The sequence below is a fragment of the Parambassis ranga genome, chromosome 5 (assembly GCF_900634625.1).
Source record: "Parambassis ranga chromosome 5, fParRan2.1, whole genome shotgun sequence".
NCBI lineage: Eukaryota > Metazoa > Chordata > Actinopteri > Ambassidae > Parambassis > Parambassis ranga.
Genome location: NC_041026.1, coordinates 18,315,806 through 18,339,599, shown reverse-complemented (window position 1 = coordinate 18,339,599; position 23,794 = coordinate 18,315,806). Strand labels below are relative to the sequence as shown.

Genomic DNA, 23,794 nt, shown 5'->3' with positions numbered 1-23,794 from the left:
AAAGAAACAACAGGGTGAAAAATTAAGAGGCATATTTCTTATTTTCAGCCTTACAGGAAAATCTTTAAATTTTGTATATACTTGCCACGCTGTTATAAAGTTGCCATCATTCTGTCCTGAACAGCTTTGGTACACTTCCTTTGTGTTACTGCACACACACACTGACTGTGGCAGGTGATTAAAGGTCTAGCTGTTGCAGGAGATAGCTGGCAGGGGGTTTAGATAAGATAACTACTTTCACCTCAAGTGTAATGCCAAAGCCAAAGTAACATAAGAAGCAGACAAAATCCAGTGAATCATCAGCTCCTATGGATCATCATTAATCCGCCGGTATCTCGACTATCAAAATAAAAGTGCTGCAGAGTCATTTTGAAGTTGCACTTCCTTTTGCCGATGCTGCAGGACGCCTTTGACCCATGTTACGCAACTTCAAATTGCTTTTTATATAACATGGAGCCAGTTGCTTTAGAGTTTGTTGATGACTGATATGATAAGACATACGATTTGTGAACCGATTCTGTCTTCTCTCTTTAAATCATGACGTAGTTTTCCAGGCATCCGACTCCTCCCTGGGGGGGAAGTCCAAAGTGGTACTTTACACAGATATTAATTTGCTTTATTAGCCTGAAAGATCTGTATCCATCTATCAACTACTGCGACTATACCCACAGTCATCACAACGCTTCAAGCATGGTGCTTCTATGTCGCTGTCTATCTGCCATGGAGGTTGTAGGCCAAATTAATTTCTTGTACAGTAACAGTCCTCAAGCGCAAACCAGCTCTCTGCCACTGCATTAGACACAGAGGGCTTTGGGTTTAACTTGACTTTTCTCAAACGGCTTTGCTCTCCTCAAAACAGTCTGCTTTTCAGAAATTGGAACAAGCTCCCATGACTCAACCAAATAGGATCAGACAGAATGGTCATCTTAATAAAAAGCAATAAAGCAGACCTGTTCCCAGAAAAAAGCTTAACTATTCTGTGAGACTTTTAAGCATTTTGTGGCAATGCAGTGACCAATTAAGAGTAGCCAAATGTTTCAGAGAGAGAAGAGCAGGTTAAATATGTTATCTCCAAAGAAGCTAATCATCACAACCAAGAGTGATGAGGCTGTAACATGAAATTATGACAAGAGGAGGCTCTTTTACAGTTAATGAATCTAACCAAAACAAAATCTATGTGTCTGAAGATTTGCCAAACTGTCAGGCATATAGAGATTTAATATTGATTTTAGTCAATCCCTTTAAGGGACGGGAAAAAACTGCAGTGGAAGAAATAAATTTAATACATGTTTGAAAAAGGCCTTTAACTATTACACAAACCTGAGGGAGGAAAAAATCTCAGAATTTACTAGTATGCTAATAATTCAACCAAGCAGCATATTTATTAGAATTAGCATAGTAACTGGAAAGAAGCTCAGAGGGAGGCTTTCATGCAAAGAGAGCAGTAATGAGTTACATTTAATTAATAAACATAATGACTATAAGGTTAAAGGGCTGACTGTGACTGTTTAGAACCACATCTGCTTTTTTATGCACAGAATTCCTGCTTCAAGTGGACAGAAAGAAAGTGAGGTAATAGATAGACTTCACCCTTAAAGTGAAGAAAAACACAGCTTTCCTGCCCTCCAGAGCTATTCATCCATCTTGATTGAGACCCATTGACCCATTGGCTAAAGAGACTAGCCTTGCTGTGCCATACAGTTGTAACAACACAACTGAAAATACCACTGAATGAGCAATTTCATAAAAATAACTACTGTTCCAAACTACACCCAGCAACTGTAAAACTGTGCATCTACCTACGATGACACACTTGTTCTTTGAAGCAGGGAAGTTGGAGGTTAAAGGTGTCGTCCTTATGACATTACATGTTTTTACATTTGCTCGACAACCCATCAGTAACATGATCCCCAGAGGTGACTTGTCACACTTGTAAAAGCCATATTAGCAGCTTCTGGCCATCAGTGTATGGAATGTGTGTTCATTTATATTTGGGTCAAAGGACATGGCCAGTCAAGATCTCTCCACTACTTGACCAGAAAAAAAACATCCTCAACCTCTTCATTTAAGTCCACTGTTTTTCTCCTCTATCCTCAAATTGTCAGATTATTAACACAAAGAGCTATCAAGTCCTACAAAGTTCACTAATATAGATACTCTAAAACATCCTTAACGGTGAAAAAGTCAGCACTCAACCTGAGAGCGACTGTTGAATTCCATCCTACTCCACTATATCAGTGTCATGATACTCTTTATCAAATTTAAGTCTGTTCTGCTTTAAGGTTACATAACACTTTCTTTGAGGCATTATCTTAACCCAGACATGTTTCATTATGCAATTAACAGCACAACCTCAAAGCCCTCACCACCCCACCCAGCCATTCAAAATTCAAGCTTCACTTCCATCCCATGTCTACAGGAGAGGGTGGAGGAAAAGACAAACAATCCATTCTTCCCTGCACATATACAATGTGTCTCAGAAAGTGCTTTAGCAAGACAAAGGGCCCTTAATATTTAGCTTCTGACTTTACATCCTTTAAGACACAGTGCACTTCCAAAATTTAAATTACACTTTAAAGTTTACCTTTTTCTCCTCATAACTAATAGTATCTGGTGGCAACACATTTTTTAAAACACATTTACACATTAAGAATGGGAAAGAGATCAAATACTCAGCGCTTGTATGAGACATTTGGAGAAACTGCATGAAAGAAAAGGTAGATCCATTGGTATCATAATGAATTGCTTGTAGACTTTTAAATCAAAGTCTGAATATGCTCATTGTCTGAGTATGTCCATGTGAGACTATACAACCATTGATTTCAGGTGGTCTTGCTGAGTTCTGAGAAGTAGGCATCTGATAAGAATGGCGCCAAGGTCGTCTCAGAGCCTGAGCTCAATCTTTAATCAGGGGTCATTGTGTTCCACACAGCAGCCCCAAACACATAAAAGCAGGTAGAGGAAGTGGTAAATCATACAGGCATTGGGGTCTAATTGGCCGGCAGAATGAGCTCCAGCCAAAATATTGTTTTCCCTTGGCGCTATCTGCTTCCATCTCGTGGACTTGCATAGAAACTGTGGCTTCCTGTTCTTGGGTGTTGGCCACTGCATAAGTACAACATCCCCTAAGTCTGTAAAAATAATCTGCAGGACCTTGTGTGAAGAAAAAGAGGGACAGAAATACATTGTGTCCCATGAGGACGAGCTTCCCCCACAATTCAAAAGCCTTTAACGGTTTCCCCTTTAACATGGCACAGTGCCAGCATGTAAACAAGACTTTCTGAACCATCGCCGCCGATACGATCACTGGATGGTCAGCACATAATGACAGGTATTACTTTTACTGTGAAATATGTGGTTACTGTACACAGCTGGCAAAGTTATTCTGCTATACAACAAGTCATGTATGAAAGATGACACCAGACAAGGCATCATTACAGATTTAGAGTTCACATTCAAGGCGCAAACCTAACTAAACCGTCAGCAGTATAAAAACAGCTCCACGGTCAGAATAAGTCGATATCCTCAGGCTCCATTAGACTCAATCTGAGTTGTCTCTGTTCTTGAATACAATGGGTGTTACACAACTAACGTTACACAACTAAAGGGGGGGGGGAAAAAACTAGAGGGTTGCCGCTTCACTTTCTACACTCAGCACCTTAAACGCTGTTCAGCAGATGGTAATGCAGATGAAGACGCAGCAGGTGGACAACGGTAGACTGTAAATCTGTCTGTATTCATGCCTATTATTCTATTATTTGTTGAAACATCAATTGTGAGTACTTTGTGATCCAGATAACTATCTTAATGAATTTCTTTTGTTCAATTCTTTTTGTTGCCCCAAAAAACAATGTACTGAAAGCCATGCATACTAACGTAAGGTTTCTTCCTGTAACTTTTTAAATCACAGGGTGTGTGCGCTCCTCAAAGCTGACCTGCTGCACTAGGGGAATATTTTGGACTCCATTTGATCAGTATTTGAATTGAGAAGAAAAATGTCATGAAGTAGACACATTTGTTCATTATATTTGTGCACTCAGCATGTCATAAGATGAGCTCCACACAGCCACGAAGCACCTCACACCGCTTAAAGCTTAAAACGTCTCGGGATGTATTCATGTAATCAGATGAATTCCATAAAACATTTGCAACACAAATTAACATGCGTTTATTCATTTTATTTCAGCTCAGATTAACTCAGATTAACATCCTGCCTGCACTGACATACCACATTTTTAAATGCAGGTACCACTATGACCTGTTACTACACACTATCAACAAACATTTTGTTAGAAAAAGTTTATTTTACTTTTATTTAAATCCATCTAAAATGAGTTTGCTTCCTGAAATCCAAAAAAAACATGTAGAAGATGTCTTATAAAACATTTCCTGCTAATTGCCTTAAATTAGCCAAGGATTACAAACCTTATGTTTGTCGGGATAATGACGGAGTTTGAGAGAGGAGGCTTGTGCATAACTAACCAAGTAAAAAATAAAATCCAACTTTATAGTTTGTTTTTCCACATAGACAGTTAAAGTTGTTTTTTCCACACAGCATAAAAGAGTAAAAAGTGCTCTCTCTGGGTTTTGCTCTCTGTGTACGAGTGTACATTGACACCAATCCAACACTGCATCACCGTAGTGAAGCCTTCTGCTAATTGTAAACAGGAGAGAGTGAGAGGTGAGCACTCTGTGGAGCAGAACACAGATCTCCTCTGTACAGCCGCAAAGTGAAACACTGATTAGTGACGCTACATTACTCTGCTTTGTCCAAGGGCAACTGTTTCATATCAGCTAACTGTCGGAAACACAGACGCTAACCTCGGTGCTCATAAATGTCCTGCAGCTGCGTGTGATGGACGTTTTAATATTAGAAATAGTGATTGTATTCAAATCACAGTCAAAATTATACTACGGCATAATTAGTATTTCAGCAGTTACTCAAATCAGAGAACCCTGAAAGTAGGGATGAAGCACTGAGGCCGAAGTCGACTGAAAACAACATGTAGAATTTCTGCATTTATGTTATTGGTGCTCAGAGCAAACAGCAAATATTCAATTCTGCACCGACACACACACACAAAAGATGGAACACATAAAAGAATTCATCTTTAATTTGTCACACCGTCCTTTGCATCTCCTTCTATTGTTATGCTTTATTCGGAGAGCACCTTATCTCTGAGCCATCACCTCTTTCTAAAATGTCACACCCTCATATGCCATTCATGCAGCTTCATCCATTAGTTTAATTAACTCTTCTGTGGCTCTAAGACCTTCCACTGAGCTATGACTTCAGCACCTAACTATTAGAGTGGGCATACTGTGACCACGATCCAGAGTGCAGAACTTTAATGATGATAATGTCCTGCTGGTCAGGCTAAATCATTTCAGTCCAATTAGGTATAAGGCCAAGATGAGACTATACACTGTTCTCTTTGTCTTGTGTCGATTATAAGAAGGCGGTTTGTGGCAAAGTGAAACACACCAACCATTTTCAAAAGATTAGGACAAAAAAACAAAAGCCAAAACTTGACTACTTTTTCTTCTGGTCCAAATCTGTGTGCTTTTTGTGCCCCCGCCTGCTTCTAGTATCCATGCTGAATGATTGAGACGGAGCGTTCATATGGTATTTTTCACGTCATGTTTTAATTGCTCCCAGAAGAGTTGTTACGCAGAGAAAAAGCATGGAGCTAAATATCTCTTTTGAGAACACCTCGCTTCTTATTCCATAGACGCTCTGAGTGCTTCTGCACTTGTCATACTTGAGGTTAACCTTTCACACAGATTTTGTGGTCTAATGTTGCCAAGAATACCTGCTCCTCATGCCACCTTCGCTCGGTCACAAACAACAAATGAAGCTGATGTAATCAAAGAAATTCAATTCAATTCAGTTCTCTTGTTTAGTTTTTTTCCTGTCTATGGCTTTCTAACTGTGCTATCTTACACAAAAGACATTTTGCATTGAAAAAAGAGCCCACAGAGTCACTGACAAGAGAAAGGCACTAAGGAACTTTAGAGGGTTAAAAGCATTTTTCTGACATTAGTTGCAGAGTAGTAAAGATGCATGCACAAAAGAAAAGGCCACATTTTAACCACACACCACATTTTACAGGATGAAAGACATGGATAGCAGTCTTAAACAAAGAAGTAATAAGGGGACCATTTTTCTGAAAAACTTCTGCATAGTGAAAACTCGAGTTCCCTTTCAGAATGTTTTCCATATGTAACACTGATATCCCTGGATCTAAGCCATATGATGCAAATGTCACAGATCATGAAAGCAATGGTGTCATCATCCTGCCAATAAACAGCAGCAGATGAGATGTTAGTTGGACTATGGGGGCAGCTGTACCTGATACCTGCCGGAGGATGCTCATTGCAGGGAGTGAGGGACCAACAGGTAAGAGGATGAGTTGACTGTGGGGTCACTGTATTGCGATGAACCCGGAGCAGCATAAGGAGGCTGCTGTCTCCCAGCGGGACAGAGGGTTGTGAGAAACAGAGAACTCTCACTTACCTGCCTCTAATGGTGCCAGGATGACCCCGCAGTGTGAGGTCGGGACTAAGCAGACCATTAGCCACAGTTGGCAGGTGAAGGTGAAAGATCTCCACCCACACAGTAACCCCCCAGGCGACATGTTATCTAGATTTTTATTTTACCCTCTCATACATTATTCTGTGAGAGCTGTCTGGTCCTACAGTTCTGAGTTTATGAGCCATTCTGTCCAGAGAAATGATCACAGATGTGCAAACATCTGAGACGGTATTAAATGTGTGACAAAAGTGAATTCGTTCACTGATGAATTTAGAGGAAAAGGCAATGCAAAAACCACTTAACATTTTAGGTCCCGAGGTAGCCATTACTGCTTCGCCATCCTGGGTACTGAATACAGTACAGTGGCTGCGTATTGTAAAAGTTTGTATAGGAAAGGTCACAAGGTCTCCATATTTAATAGATACCTTCTTCTTTGGTGCATGAACTCCCTGAAGAGATCAGCTAAATACAGCAAAGTCCAAGCTAATCCAGCCATTAATGTTGGACACCATTTAGGTAACAGGCCATAACAGACAGCGAATAGGCACCTCTGTCTAACCTTGCACAGGTAAACATCAGCTTTAGCGAATTATCTTTCAGATTTGCACCTGTGCACTTTGACCTGAACTAAACAGACCTGTGTTTATTTACTCCTGCAGAGATAAATTGGCTGTACAGAGATGGCTCTGTCTGTGCAGCTAACCCCACCACTATGTCTGCAGCTTATTTATGTGTTTTCACAGTCATCCCTTGCTTGGATTTTAAAGCTTAAGAGTGGGAAAGTGTGTGCATATGTGGGTACACTTGTCAGTCCGCGGACACAGGGAGAAAAGAAAAGTGGATGAAATAAAAACTCAAGGCAGCTGAGAGACAAACGGGACAAAGTGTTTTTTTTAGCCTCGGGTACCCCAAAACTGCTAATTAGGCCACAAATCACAAGATTGCACATGACCACATCCCCAGATGAGTGTTGAGCTAAGCACAGCAAGCAGCCATTTTAAATCAAGCTTTAATCCAGTCAGTGTTTCGCCCTCCTTCTACTACCCCATAGCATCCATGTGCACACTGCTGCTCAGAACTAAGAAGTGCCCAGCATTAAGATAGATAAGGGGGGGAATTAAAGAAAAGAAGGCACGAGGGAGCTCACATAAAGAAGGAGAAAATTGATTCTCGAGGACAGGTGAATGCTGGTCACTTCAAGTCATTTTTAAAATTACAGCTGCTGTCGGATGTAGCTATGGATGTAAACATACAAAATGAAAAACAGAAGAAAAACAACAAATGCAAATTATTTGTCTCCACAACAAGCATCAACAAATGGACTCCATTTATTGTATACCATACATTATCTTCTACATGCTGCATTCACAAACAGCAGAAGAATGGCAAAAAAATAACATGACAACAGTGTTACTAATGCTGCCAGCCACCTTTTCCCTGTAGTAGCAGATGAAATTTATTTAATAACCTCCTTATATGCACTTCTTTAGACAAGTCTATGACACATGCTGTCCATGTGACCACAGGATTACCGACACCAGCATATTGTACTGTACTCTTCTATTGGATCCTGCAAATGTTATGTTAAGAAAAAACTAACTGCTCCATTAGTCTCTTTTGTTTTCTTTTCTTTTTTGTTTCCGAAAAACTGGGCACATTAATCAAATGTCCTTTTATATAATCCCTGCTCTATGCAGCTGTATCATTTCCAGCTATGAAAAAAGAAAATAAAGTCAGTGCAGATGTTTGGCTACTGAACAAAGGATTTAGACGATCACACATTTTAAAATGCAAAGAAGAGTTTCTACCCCAATAATTTCATGATGCATCTGCATTATTTATTATCCCTTGCAGGTATATGAGCTCCCGCTTAAATGAGTCATGAGACTCTACAAGACAAAGGATGACAGGCCTGAGTGATCTACCTGCTGCTGTGAGAATGTGAAGCAGCATCACTGTAAATTAACCCAGATTTCTGCTGATCATGTTTTGAATTTTAGGAGCTCTTCTGAACATTTCTGACTTAACACTAAGCTATTAAAGTATAGGTGTGATTCGTAAAACTGTATCTGAGACATATATTCCTATTGTAGGAACTAAACCTTACACAGACACAATAAACCCAGCAGAGGCCTGAACCACTTTGAGCTATTGCCCTCTCTTTATTCAGCTCATCCCCTGTGCAGCTATTACTCTTGCAGTTGTTCTGCAAGCTAAGCAGGGACAACAATGCCTACATGGTTACACAGCAAGTGTCCTTATAATTTAGAATCCGGACAGAAATCAATAGTTAGCTGTGTAACTCAGTGAACTAGTAGCACAGGATAAATGTTCTAACAAGCCAGTGAACGAGAAGAGCTGCAGTGCTAAACACCATTAGCTGCTTCCACACAGTTACTCACTGGTCTGAATGTCTAAAGTGCAATTGTATGCTAACATACAAACAAATACTCATCCATCAAGCATGGTTTTATAATCCAAGGGAAGCATTGCACATCTTCCAAAATTGTGCCATTATGTCACTATTATAGCCTCGCCCCCTACAGTTAACTCCACACCTCAAGGGGGATGTGTACTCATTACGAAGTAAGTCATCATGATTATGAGTTTAAAAATTTGCTGAGCTGCTATCCAGCTCATTCCAGCTCATCAGCATAACCACATTAGAGAGAGGAAACCTGTGGGCTGGCAATCTCATACTTCCTCAATATTGCAATCCCAGCGGGCCGAGCATGTCCACGTCCATTAAGTTGGACCTGGGCCACCGACTAAGCCCAATATTCTGCCGCGAGGCACACTAACACCATGTGACACCTGAAATTTAATTAATTAGGTTTACACAACAAAGCTGTCAGTCTAACAGATCGATCTGCCTTAAACAGGCAAACCAGAAAATTTGGCTGCATTTATCATAGCCGTTTGTACCAGGGGCTTGGCTTTATGTATCCTGGTGGCGCCAGCCCAGAACAATGTTCTGTGGACATGCCAATGTAACAATACAAACAATCAAGTCCAACAAACACTCACTGATTCAGTATTAGCTCAGGGTGTGGGGGATCCCTAATTTATTTCCAACCTTAATATATTTACCTCATCTAGAAAAAAAGAAAACAGATTGTCAGAGGCAGTGGGAAGTAAGATGATTTGGAGCTCAATTCTGCTAAATTGGTTGCTGCCAGTGTGATACATCATGGAGAATTAAGATGCCTCTCCCCCAGCACAGAACTTCGGCAGCCATATTGGCACATCTGTCAAGGGCCCGCCCCTGACAGAGACAAATGGACCAATTCTGGCACACGAAGACCGATCCAAACTGCTAGCAATAACCAAGATGAATAATGAGTCAGCTTGGGCACCAGCAAAATTCATTTTTAATAATTAGTGTTGCTGCACCTCTCATTTTCTCAGAAAATCAGTGCAGGTACATCTACAGGTTGATACAACACATCGGCAAGTCTGAAGGAATACAGATGATGTTGTATTAAGCTTCCATCATCACGTAGAATGGCTGTGACTAAAGGCTGGGTGTAAGACAGATGAATCGCTCCCTGTTCTCCCAGGAGGGGGAAATTAATCTTGTCCAGGAAGCAACGTGGGTACAGGAGGCAATGAAGGGATGCTTCAGGACGAGCACAACAAAGTTCAGAAGGTCCTAAGGTTTCACAAATACAGTGAAAGTGCTCAGTTCCTACAAACAAAAAACATGGAACTTCCACTTCCACTGGTGGCTACGGCTCAAACTAATTTTCATACAGAAGGAATGCTCAAGTTAGGATTGTCAGTCCAAGGCGTGTATACAAATTTGCCGCTTTTGTGTGGACTTGATGTGTGTCATCTGGCAATGATGTTTGTTGTGACGCAGCTAGTATGCAAAATGGAATGCAGGTGTTTTAGTGCTTGTCGTGTTCTGTTGGTGTGTACGACAGTCTTGCTCAACTGGCTGATGAAGGGTATAATTAGTATTTAGTAAAATAGTAATTAAAAATGCTTAGGATGTATCAACCAGTGCTGACGGACCTGACTGACTGCAGTTTTAAGTGAGCTGTGTTAGTGTGCACAGTAAACAGATGGCAGATATAAGCATAGAGTGACTGCAGTGTCCTCCCTGAACTACAACATAATGCATTTTTGCCTTGGTAATGCAAAAGTATTGAATTTTTCTGCTTGCCTGGTCTTTTTTTTCCACTCTTCTGTTGATACTGTGACTTTGTTCATGCACATGATATACAGCCCTGATTCTCAAGACTTTATCTGGAGTTCAGCTGAGCAGTCACATTTCAAGACATTTAAAACATATGCAGGGGGTTACATCCTCCAAAGGGATGTGGCCCACAAACACCGCAAAGGCCCAATCCATCCATGATGTTAAATGAGATGGTCAGGCCAACCGCGAACATCCTATTTATTTATTTATTGTGTTATCTTAAAGCAATCCAAAAGCAATCCCAAAACCCCAATCTCATTGTTGGCCTTGCCTTTACCAACAATGATCTGCCATATTCTCTTGGGGAAGGAAAAAAATCCATCTGTCATTTAAATTAATCTTGGAGTAGAGAAGAAATAGGCCACATGTCCGTGCCACAGTCAGTTTTTAAAATGCAGCCTTTAAACTAGAAAACAAACATATGACTGTATAACAATGGAAACTTTGGTTGAACTATGACTATAAAGGAGCATGATTATCATCATTATTATAATTATTATTATTGCCTATTCTGGCTACATAAGAAATCCTTCAATGGCTTTTATGTGACTGACTTTTTTGCCTAAAAACAATCAGATGAACAACATTGTATTGGCTGGTGATATTTTTAAAGCACTTAAATTAAAATTAGCTCATCGTAGCTTATTAGTGGGACTTTCATTTCAAGGAAAAAAATATGTGTTTTTTTTTTTTATTTTCATCCCTGGGGACTCTCTCCTTGGATCTCTGTGCAGAATTCTACATACTTCACCCTCCCTGCTAACACCCCACACAGCCGTGCAGTCAGGGAGCTTTGCTTTAAACTCAAGTGCTTCTCATACATGGAAGTCCACCGGGAGCAATCCTCCTCTCGATTCATTACCTTCAGGAGGTATGGCTCCTTCTGTTGGGCACCATGACAACATGGCACTGCTCTTTCCTTTTTCTGCCTTTGAAAGGAGGGTATCGAGACAAAGTGCACTGTCCTTACAACCACTGATCTGCTTTAAAGCTACACGAATCACAAAGCCACACTTAACACATTTTAAAATCCACCCAAAAAAAAGGCACAGTGAAATCCACCCTTTGGTGTATTGCTCATCTAATGGAGTGTCTTTATTAAGATTTATATATAGCAAGATCAACTCTACAAACTCAGATTAATTCACAAGTGAAGGCTCTGGATTAGACGCTTATAGTTACACAGAGTTTATTAGCTATAAGAAATGAATATGAAGGATCTCATGTAGTGAGGACGTTAAAAAAATGAGCTGCAGAATGTGTGTGCACTGTGCAGTGGTAGAACTGTGGGTTAATTTAAAGCCAAAACAAACAGCTCTGGCAATCAAGAGCAGTGAGTTACCTAATCTTGTTTTGTATCCTCTAAAGTACTAATTAAGTTGGATCAACATAGCAGTTGATTGAAAATGACACTTCATTCACTTCATTATGTGAGACATGAGTGGAAAGATTGCTAATGATCATGGGCAACCTCAGTGAAGTGGAATAAAACAGCTAGGCTGAGGGGGAATATAATCCACACATATCAGACAATTGCAGGCTTTTTCAGTGGCTACAGCAGCTTGTCGGGGTGGCTTCCATCCAAACATCCATAACTGCTGCATGAAAAACAGACAGCAGGAGCTCTATCTATATGAAGCACTGAGCTATTAGTAAGTTATTAACATGAAATATCACTCGGATGCAGCGCCTTAAGCTTTCTTATTTATTTGTGGAGGTCGACCACTATATCATGTGAAGCATTAGGCTCTTTCTACATTTGTAATTTTCTCAGTTTTACGGTTATTTTTTTTTCCTCCAACTAAAATCATAAATTCGTATTGTGATCAAAGCAAAACCATAAATATTCATTACATCTGCCTCATATCAGTCTGAAATGGCATGAGAGTTAAGTCTTCAAATCTCAAAATGCAATGAAAATGAAAATCATTTTTGGATGTTAATTTATATTTTTCTACATCGCATGCTGCTCTTCCTTTGTTTTGTTGTTGTTGTTCAATTTACACACTGTTAAAGAGGATCAAGCTTAATGCATCCACAAACGCACGTTAAGGTACTCCAACTGTTGTGCTGTAATTAAACTAGAACAATAAATCAACAAGAGACCAATCAGAAGTAAACTACAGCTTATATTGACCAAAAAACATAAAACTAGAGATAAAGGAAGACGAAGAAACTAACAGAGATGATGTGAAAACCTGCAGAGATATAAAAAGGGGGAAAAAATGATGCATAGCCCTGTTCCTGTGGGAGTCTTCTGGTGAGTATGATATCATCCCTCTTATGAAAAATGCCTCCACATGCACGCAGACACACACACAGCGTGCCTTAAATAACTTTTAATCAAATTTCAGGGTGTGGGTGTCGAGGCTACTTTCAACTGAGGTTCATAATCAAACCACACAGGAAGGTGACATGTCATGGACAGATAAGAGCTCTCATTGCACTGTGTGGATCATTCATCAGTACACAGGACTAATGTGCAATAGGAAAGGATTTAACACTGTATTTTGTTACTGATGACCTTTATGTTGCAACTAACCTAAATGTCCATATTCACTTGGTAATGAAATGTTTCTTTGGTCATCCATGCGTATTTGTCTTTGGGTGTCATCCTCTGGCAAATGCATGGCTCCACTTATGGCTTATGTTACAACAATGGGCGTAGAGGTGCAGCGTAACGGGAGCAGGTGACGTCTGCAGCAGCACACTTAACTATAAAGAATATTAAGCAAATTCTATTTGTTTGGCAGCCATGATTGACATTTACTGTGTAAACTACAACAAGTACTTTTGTAAATAAATGTCATAATGTCAAAAGTAAAAATTTGAAATATCAGTTAAAAGATTACTCACTTGGTACATACTTTTCCACAATGAAACTTTTTTTTTTTTTTGCTTTAGTTTCTCAGCCTCATAATGTTCTACACTCTTCAAACGGCTCTCTCCCAGAGCAGTCAGTAGACTGGTATGATACACAGTGACTATATATTATGGACTTCTGTGTCTGGCTCACAGAGCTGCAGTCTTGCACCAGTACCTTCTCGCTTCGGGCTAACTCTACTGTGTGCATTTCCTTTACACTCACTTGCACAGCACAAATGCCCTTAATAACCATTTAGCTGCTAAGGCACGCTTGTCTGTCCCCTATTCACAGCCTTAGCCGCTAATTACCTTCCCAAAGTAATGGACATTACTGTGCTCCCTCAATGCTTCCCTTTTCTCTGTACAATCAGCCAGCTGCCTTCGCTGGTAGCAATTGGTGGTCTGCAAGGGCCAGAAATAAATGTCCAAAAATCAAATTACATCCAGTTTCCGCCATTATTATTTTTTGTCCAACATAACATGTAAATTGGAAGATCCAATCTTCCCAAATTACAAGTCCATCTCTTACTAAGCATGCATCACATTGACACAATGCTAAACATTTTCCCAGGACAGTTACAAAATGGTATTAAATCGGCCTGCAGCTCTGTTTACACAGAGGTGCATAACATTCTGTCAAGTGCAAACCATATGGTCCTAAAACTTAATGGACCAAAGAAATGTGCCAAGTCCAAGCCTGATGTCTTCATTACAAAATGAGAAAGAACTCTGTGTGACTGTGTCTCGCTGGAATTTGGAGGCAGGTTCAGTCTAAAAAAAAAATCATGAAGTAAAATCAGAGATCTGCACTTGATGACTGTTAGAATGCAAAGAGCAAAAATGCCTGATAAAGATAGGAATATCACGCTTTCCTGCAGTGTTTTACAGCCCAGTCGAATGACCTCACCTAAATCAAATACCACAACCACTAACATCATTAAAAAAACACATTAACCTTTAGGGGAAAAGAGCAGAGGTGCCATTCCACACAGCAGATACCATATATTATGTGTGTGACTATTTTTTAATCCCTCTGCTACAAATTAAATTGATCAAATGAGAAATTTTGTCAGGTTTTTAGTGGTTCACCACCTCAACTAATCCCAGCTGTGGGTGATTTTATCCTCATGTTTACTGAGCCTACTGCCATTTTAATTAAACAGCAAACAAACACTAATAAGTGAATGTTGAAAAGCCCCTACTGACGCTCCTATAATGTTGTCTCATCAGAATGGTCCACGAATCAGCGAGTCAAAACTTATCACACAAATGGAAATGATGACCACTTCCATTTGTGGAGAGCCATGTCTTAAGTGGCTTCTGAGCGGTCTGCACACACCTTCTACATAGTGAAAGACCAGTCAAAGCAGACATTCTTTCACTGCCTTGAATAGAAAACTGTGGGAGACGAAAACCACTATCAGCAGTGACATGAATACCAAACAAACTTCAGTCCAAAGTAAGCACACTTTTTTTGCTGTTATTTGCACAATTTGCTTGCCTAAAACCATGAGCTTCCAGTCTCGCAACTGCAGCGGTGCAGACAAAATATTCCATCAGTATAATCATTTTCAGAGCGGCGACTCTACTAGCAGAGGGACCGAGTTAGTTATTTGCAAGGTGGTGTTTCTGGACCTTGGAACCTGTAAATATGATTTTACTGACTGCTCCTCCCTTCTGGAACTCTTCCAGCGTGGTGCCCTCGATCAAATCAAAGCACATAACCCCCATTTCCCATCGGAGCTGCCTGGTGGCAACAGAGGGCTGTGTTTGCACAAGGGTGTGGATGTGATATGGCTGAATGAGAAGCAGTGCTCTGAAAGAACATATATGCTAATCAGAACTGTTCACTGCAAGTAAATAAAAAAAAGAAGAAGAAAAAGTTTATGGTATGCATTAACTTTCAAAACACGCTCTGCACCCAGGACATCTGCAGAACGTTTACCTGTGTGACTAAAGTACATATTCTATAATTTAACAAATCTATTCTAAAAACTGTGGTGATAGAAAAAGAATATAGAAGTGTTTCTATACTATGTTTTGCTTAAATGTGCAATTTAAAGTTTAAAAACTCAATATGCACTTCTCTAAACCTCCACATCCAACTATACAGGAGAAATAAACACTTTTGGTCCCTATAGATTTTTTTTTTCATAGAAGTACATTTTTCATGTAGCTTGCTCAGAGTGGTCAGTCAAAACATGACTGTTTTGAGTGACAGGTGGGTAAAGCCATGTGAACTCAGCTCCACTCTGCTGTGTCCACATGAGGTATTACTGGGAATTAGGCAGACCCAGGCACTGTCAAGATGGTGGCAGCTGGAGCCACCACACAAAACTGCTCTTCTGTGATGTCACCCACAGATGAATGAAACTTTATTTTTTCCATTTCTAGTCCATGGATGTCTATAGTGTTAACTGGCTAACAGCTAGCACCCAACTAATACCACAAGGTGCTACCAGCATTGGGTGACAAACAGGGCTGGAGGATTGGATTCTGCAGAAAGTTAACATTAAGGAGCCTTTCCAGTAGTTGATTTCTATGCCTTAGCAGCGTCTGATGACAGTTTATGCATGAGTTGTAGACAATTAAAGAAAATATAAGCGAGTAATGACAAAACGTCCGACTACATCCAGACAGAAACAGCGCCCTCCTTTAGAGAGGTCTCTAATGCATTTCCTTTATTTGTTTTGCATTCTAAAGCTTTTAAACCAGCAGCTTCAAGACTACCATACAAATACACACGTGCAACCACATGCTACTCAGGAGCATTTACAGACATAAAAGTGTGCATAATGTATCATCCATTAGAGCATACATCAGGCTGTTCACCCTGGGCTGCAATATTCATCCATTTTTCCAATTTGTTAAGGTAGATGGCTGAAAATTAGAGCAGGAGGCAAAATTCCCCACAGCACTTACTCTGACATTAAAAGCATGCATGTAATGTAGACAGGAATTAAAAAACAGCCAATCAAATTTTTCACAGCCAGGCTTACTGCACATCTGACAAGCCTTTTCTTTAGTACAAGTGGAGATCTGCTGAGGACACCTGTCAGCTGTGTCAGTGTAGCAGAGAAAAAACACACTATAATCCTGCTTTTTGCTATCTTTATTTAACATTTATATTAAAGATAATTTATTTTATATTAAGATTTACAACTAAAGGCAGGTTTTTTTATTTTCTTAAATTTCAAATACATGTATGGATCCTTTCATACTATTTCTATGCCATCAGTTCCTGTCAAATAAACACTTTTTAAACAAAGTCAATTCATTATTTGAGGTTAATCACAGCAGGGTACTACATAATCTGAACATTAACTCGCATTGCTATGTGTCAGCGTTTTTCTCTCCCTGGTGCATTAGTTTAATTACCGTTATTAAAAGCAATGAAAACATACAGCACAGGTACGGCATTATGTGAATACTAAATGCCTAAATGAAGCCTTCTGGCTGCAGCAGTGAGGAGGGAATGAGAGCAGCTAGAGAAAAAACTGAAGATATAAACAAAACAATTGGGAAGACAGAGAAGAAGAACTGAGTAATTTCTGCTCCTCCTTAGCTTTAGCGAAATGTACAGATGAGAGCTCACCTGAATAGGACCAGTAGGGGTCACCAGCTGTCCTCCTCTCCCTCATTATGCCGGCGCTTCCATGGCGACCGCCTCCACCGTGTTGAGGTTGGCCACCCGATGCAACTGTGGGATGCAGAGACAGAGGTCAGGCAGGAAAGTAAAGTTTCTTTAACAAACTAAACAAATGCTGTGAACAAACACGCTCACATACCAAGGTATATAAAATTGAGAGCCTATCATTTTCATTATCTCTTTCTATTACAGTAATAAGAAGACACTGTATCAAGCTGCACAGCATGTACCTCCATACCAGATCTGAGCCACTACCGGCAAAACAGAAAGCTGTGAACCATGATGAAAACATTGCATTATTTGGAGCAAGGCAACAAATAATTAGCCTAGCATGTTAGCTCTGCTCTCCTCTCTCCTCCAGTTAAACAATAAAGATGACTATAAATGGAATCTTGCCACACGTGACTTTATCCGAGATAAAAGTACAATGATTTTTTTTCCTGGCACATCGACATCGTCTCAGATGACACAAGACCTCAACCAACATGGAAGGACCCTGTTTCCTGATAATACCTACATCATGGTGATGCGGTACTGTTTTAATATTAAAGCCATTTATTATGATGAAGAGCAGTCAATAGGCTCTAATGTTTCTTTAAAATTTGATATTAAAAATTAATCAAGGCCTGTGCACGTCAAGAGGATCAGGTGAAGGTAAAATTATTCAAACTGGGCGATTTTTGACTCCACACAAAAAGAACCACCATCACAAGGCTACAGACAGTTATCATGTTATATTAACAAATATTAATGATAGTAACTAATAATTTGGTAAACATGGAAGTTGTTGGTCTGACAGTGGTGCCTATCTGTCAAGCTAAAACTAGCTTTTACCAGATATGAAATGTCAATTTGTCCATTTGTCTATTCATTTAGCTGTTTTCCCATTTCTTTTTTGAGGACCTTGAGTGCTCATGTAAAATTAGAAATGACTGTGTTAATTCAGTCTGAAAGTCTGAAATCATCCAAAATTGGTTATTCTCAAAAATTTTTCCAAGCCCAACTCGCTTTTAAATTTCAATTTAATAGTGCCTTAAAACTCTTGCAGCTTTCAGTCAGTAGGTGACAGTGCCTGACACGTACATAACGAGGATAACTTCTGCAGACTTCTATCTGCCTGCTCTGACAAACGACAGTTTTCTGAACCTCCTAGCCTCTCTGCTTATACCAGTGACAAAAGAGGCAGCGGCAACAATGGGCACTGTGTGTACAGGGAAAAAAAAAAATCAATGTTTTGAACCCAGGTGCCCCTATTTGACACAAACCATTAATGGGAGATAATGATCACCACCATCAGGGATGTGCTGCCAACAACAGGAGCTTCTCCATCAGTTCCTATGATGGCTTATGTCCTCTTCTAATTAACATCAATCTCAACTTTTACCCCGACTGACTGAGAAAGATGAAAATAGAATGTTTACAATGAATGTTGTGTATGTGGTAGCAATAAGTACAGCTTCCCTGCTGAGCTCCTCGACTCCCATGTCTTTCAGGCACAAATGTCCCTTTAACATCTTGAGGACAGAAATCAAACATCGTCAACAGAATTACTGCGAATGCTAGAGGCACAAATTGTCTTTAAGCACACACACTCTTGAGCATGCAGCCTCAGACTTAGAACAATCAAACCCATTGGGGAAAATGTGTTCTGCAACGGATGCAGCCGGTGCCAGTGGAGAAGAAAATGTCTAGCTGGAGCCATTGTCAATCAAGTGCACAAGCAAAATAAGAGTGTTTTGTGTTGCTTTAAGCAGCCAAAACCCGCTGTGGCATTCAAAACCTGGAGATTGGCTAATACTGGTTCCCTGTTGCTAGAAGGATGTGAACAATTGGGCGAGCAGATTGTTTCTGTGTGAAGGGAGCAGCAGGAAAAAGCTAAAACAAAACCAGAGATGACAATCTGCCAGACTCAAAATGGAGGCAGGAATCACTGCTACTCACTGCAATATAGTTTTTGAATCCATCCAGATAATCCATCTTACATCACAGGTTTTTTTAGTGGTTACACAGTGTACTCAGTATGCTGTTTACCATTTTAAAACTCACTCAGCTTCCGTTACAAACATGCAGCTTGGCACACCAGTTAATCTCAAATCCAAAATGCTGTAAAGCTACCAGAACAGTCTATTCATCAGTTTATTCTCACACAACACCAGCTAAAAGAGCCAAGAAGCATTTAGCACTCGGAACACAATGACTTAAAAACAGTGACAAGCCCTCTTTATATAAACTGTATTTACCAAATCTCAGTTTACAATGCACACATGGGACAAGAGCTACCAGCTCACCACTGCATCGTGACACTGTAGCTATGGCAACCGCTGTATATCACACTTGCTGCTGATCTCATGAGGTTAAAGGTAACTTGAGAACAATAGTAGAGCCCCCTGGACTCCTGAAGCTAAACCACCTTTGGACAGTAAGCTTGATCAGCATCTCACACATCCGATGCAAACACACACACACACTTTCATTGCCAGTAGTGTAAGACAAGCTCAGCTCTTACTAATAGTTGCATCATTACTGAGGATTAATTAAACTAAGCACAACCTCAAGCCAAGTCTTCCCTTGCACTCAAAGTCAGTGTATTTCTGCCTCTGCAGATGCCTTCCATTCAGCCATGAGACACTTACAGACTTACTTACACACTGTTTTCCAAATCAAATTCATTGCTTAGAGGGAGGTCATGAGGCTACATGCACGGAGTCATAAATGGCTGCTTTGTTACTATCAGACATACCAATTTACAATGGCGAGACACGGGTTAATGTAAAGTGTGAAAGAGAAAGGCAGGGAGTCTCTGTGAGACTTGGAGCATATTTCAAGGCAGGTTGTGAAACAGGAGGGCTGCACTGTCTTTGATCAGAGAGCATAGGAGACAGCACCATGTCAACAGTTTACACACATCCATGTCAGCCGTCCCCTGTGGGCAAAGGATTAAAGCCACAGCATCTCTGATAGAGCAAAGCAGACAACACAGTCGGTGCTGGGCCTGGAGGAGTCTGTGAGGAGAGCTGTGCAGCATTCATACAACATACATTAATCTGAAATGTACAAGCCACAGGTGAGTTTTGTGGGTTAACCGGTAGTTTAAATGAGATGCTTTATACACATGTTTGGCCTGGATATTTCTATTTGTGTATTTTTGTAGGAAGCTCAGAGGAAATAAAAGGCTTCAAAACACCTACAGAACAACACTTTGTACACTGGAAAGGCCTGCAAAATCATTTTCCCTTTTTCATTGCCCTGAGGGCAGTTAAATCATCTACACCACCATTATGCTCTACTATTTGTTCCATAATACAACACTCAACAACAAGGCAAGAACCCCTGAGAGCCCTTGAAAAACAGCAGCCTAACAACAACCACAGGAGCATTTAACGTGCATTAGTCATTGGGGGACAGAGTTAAAATATCAATCTCATTGCTAGTGTTAGCATCAGGCAGGTATGTGGAGGACAGTCACGCTGGCACGTCCACATCACCAGCAGGATTATTTGGGGATGGATTAAGCTATCAAATGCACCCCTGAGTTACTGTGTCCATGTAATTTGGATAAACTGTGACATTCGAGCACTGCTGGTGCACTTAATGAGGTGAATTCTACCATCTACAAGTCAAATACACATTGGAAAATGTGCATTAGGTGCAAAGCAGATATACAAAGCAATAAACTGCCTCATTTTTTTCCTCCCCACAGATCAGGAAATCACTTAATGTAGTCGCCTCCTATGTGCACCTTAATGCAAAATTGACATCCTCATTCTATCCAGCTAAACAGTTAAACTATTGTCAGACAAACACTGTCAAACGTGACAACAAAGGGATTTAATCCATCCACAAACATGCACATTCTTTAGACGCACATGAAAATGTCCTATACAAGCTAAAAATAGAAAAGTGAAAGAGTGGGTATTAAAAATAGAACCTTTAGTCGTCCTTATTTCAACTCATATAAAAATAAAGATCAGTAGGGCTCAGCAATGAGGAGCCATCTGGTAATCTATTTATTTGTACCAATCCTCAGTGACAGCATTTGGCTTTAAAGGATAAAGCTTTTGATATTCTATATTTTTTTTTGTTATTATCAACAAATCCCCTGCAAACGCCACCAAAGTCAGCAATGCATTATTTTGTATCTCAGTATTTCAGGATTTTCTTGCTGAAGACACCATTTTATTTATCACAAATACACAGTTTTGCTTTAAAACAAATAAAAAAAAAAGGCTGAATAATTTCAAAAAGCATCTCTGCATTGAAAATGTAAAACAAACAGTCATCAACCGATGTAAATAGTGCACTCATTGCGGGCCAGTTTGAGCCATGCATTGGTGCGCTGATTAATATTTACTATAGGAGGAAGCTGTGTGTGGGATTGATTTAAAATAAACTATAGCTGGTCCGTGTACATAGTAATGAAGGAACATGTCACAAAGGAACAACAGTGTGGTTCAGTGATCCGTTTTTAATTGGTTTTGACCACAGCTGAAGTCCTCAGCAGGTTATGTTGTGGTTCTGGCCTTTTCGAGGGATGTATCAGCCATACGAAAGAGAAAATTACAAATGATAATCAAGTGACTGATTAGTACGTGAGCTAGAAGAGGTATTTCAAAAAGGTTTCTTAGTGATCTCATCAGACGATGTGATTGCAGGTGTTATTAGTCATCATAAGCAAGCCTGTCATTTGATATTTTGTTAGGATTGGGCAGTTGTATGCCCAATGTATGTAAAGGGAGTACTGCTGTATCAAATATTAAAAGATTTATCCTTCAAGTGCTGTTGAGAGTCAGGATGACCATGGGCAAAAAATAAAATCATTTTTTATGTTTGATCAGAATCTCTATTCAATTTAACTGAAGCATCTTTTTTCTGCCAAATGTTATTATAAATGGGAAGCCACCTTATCCCATTTACACTGTTCCAACAATATCAGCCAGGACCTTAACAAGTCACCAAGAGTTAAAAAAACAGAATATGAAACATTTCTTTTACGAACGCAGATGTCCCTGAGAGGTTTGCTTTACATCCAACCACATACATGAATTTAACACCTAACGGTGGCAATGTGTCGCACTGTGTTTGAATGATGCCCTCCAACAAGTCAGTCAGTATGGTTTTATTTATTTTTAAATTCTCCTCCAGCAATGTCCTGCTTTACATTTATGCAGCTACACATAGCAGATATTTTGACAGTAGTTGTTGTGGAAGAGGGAAGAACAGCTCATTCACTTCACCCATTTTCTCAGATAGTTCCCCTTAATTAGAGGGAGAGACAATGCATATCATTAAATTTACCAATTAGACAAACTACAGTCTACACAACTTTTACATTATTCCGTGTGAATTCATACTAAACAGAAAAAAAACTGTGTTTTCGCAAGAATCGCGGGCGCATAAAGGGCAGGCTTTTGATGCAAAGTTGCTGCATATAAGAGAATAAAAATGTGCAAACTGAGGAAGACAGCTGCTGTCTGTACAAATTCATCTTCATGCATAGAAGCAACTGTCAAACACAAGAACATCTGCTCTGCTTTCTGTTAGCACATATGACACAACACACCTAAATTTCAAGCGTGCTCTTTTTTATTTTAAACGTCACATTGTATGCACGTTGTGTGGCGCTTTAGTTACACATCTCGAGCCACACAACACAAGGTTGGGGATCCCTCCGTGAGGAAGAGGAGCGTACACAAGAAGCAAGTGGAGCTTGCAATGTGGCTAGGAAATGCCCAGAAGTGTTTGAGTCACACCAAGGACCCTGGGAACATGAGAAGTGCCAAGATCAGCCAAAGATACAGCACGGAGAGGGAGGCGGGCCTTCAGGCTAAAACATCAAACTCAGAAATAATAAAACAACAACTCAAATCCCCATGCAGATATTTAGACCTACACAGCTAAAAGCAAATGAGCAATTTCAGCAAAAGAGGCCATCAGCATCCTTGGGCCAGAAAAAATGTATCCATATTACTGTAAAATAAGCCCATTAGATCATGTGTTAAAATCGTTCCTCGACTGGAAGTTTAAAAATTTCCCTTGACACCTTGTCCTAATCGTATTTTCACATGTATGAGCAGATCTGCGTGCATGTCCAGGCTAGTCTGGTTTTCTGTTCATCATGTTAATTGACAGGATGTGCCACTGTAGATTCAGAGTTAGGATACAGGGTGCTAAAATCCTGAAACAAAGCTTCACAGCAAGTAGAAACAGCGACAAGATGGGAACCTAAGGTGCAAAAACACATGAGTGTGGGCACAGTGTGCATTACAGCAGCCTTGGACCTCCTCCTGAACACAATCCATTTTTTGTTTGTGTTTCATTAAGGAACATGAACAACAAAGCAAAGCAGAATAGGAGGAAGGGCAAAAGGAGACATACTCCACTTTCTCATTATGCCACACTTATACTCTGCAGTGTGTTCTGTAAAGTTATCTGGCAAAAACTGGATAAAAGGCAATCTCATTATAATCAAATCCAAATATGTCACCAGCTCACAGTGCCCTTGTGCTTCAGATGCCAGCGCTCTCGGCAGGTTTTCTCCTCT

General features: G+C 40.0%; 1 protein-coding gene across 2 annotated transcripts in view; it reads right to left on the bottom strand.

The window, feature by feature from the left end:
• Nucleotides 1-23,794, bottom strand: part of ca16b (carbonic anhydrase XVI b) — a 90,691-nt gene that overhangs the window by 52,826 nt on the left and 14,071 nt on the right. For both annotated transcript variants that reach the window (XM_028405667.1, XM_028405668.1), the window contains exon 2: nucleotides 17,200-17,304. In XM_028405667.1, coding sequence (XP_028261468.1) covers nucleotides 17,200-17,304 — 105 coding nt within the window. The remainder of the gene's footprint in view (nucleotides 1-17,199; nucleotides 17,305-23,794) is intronic.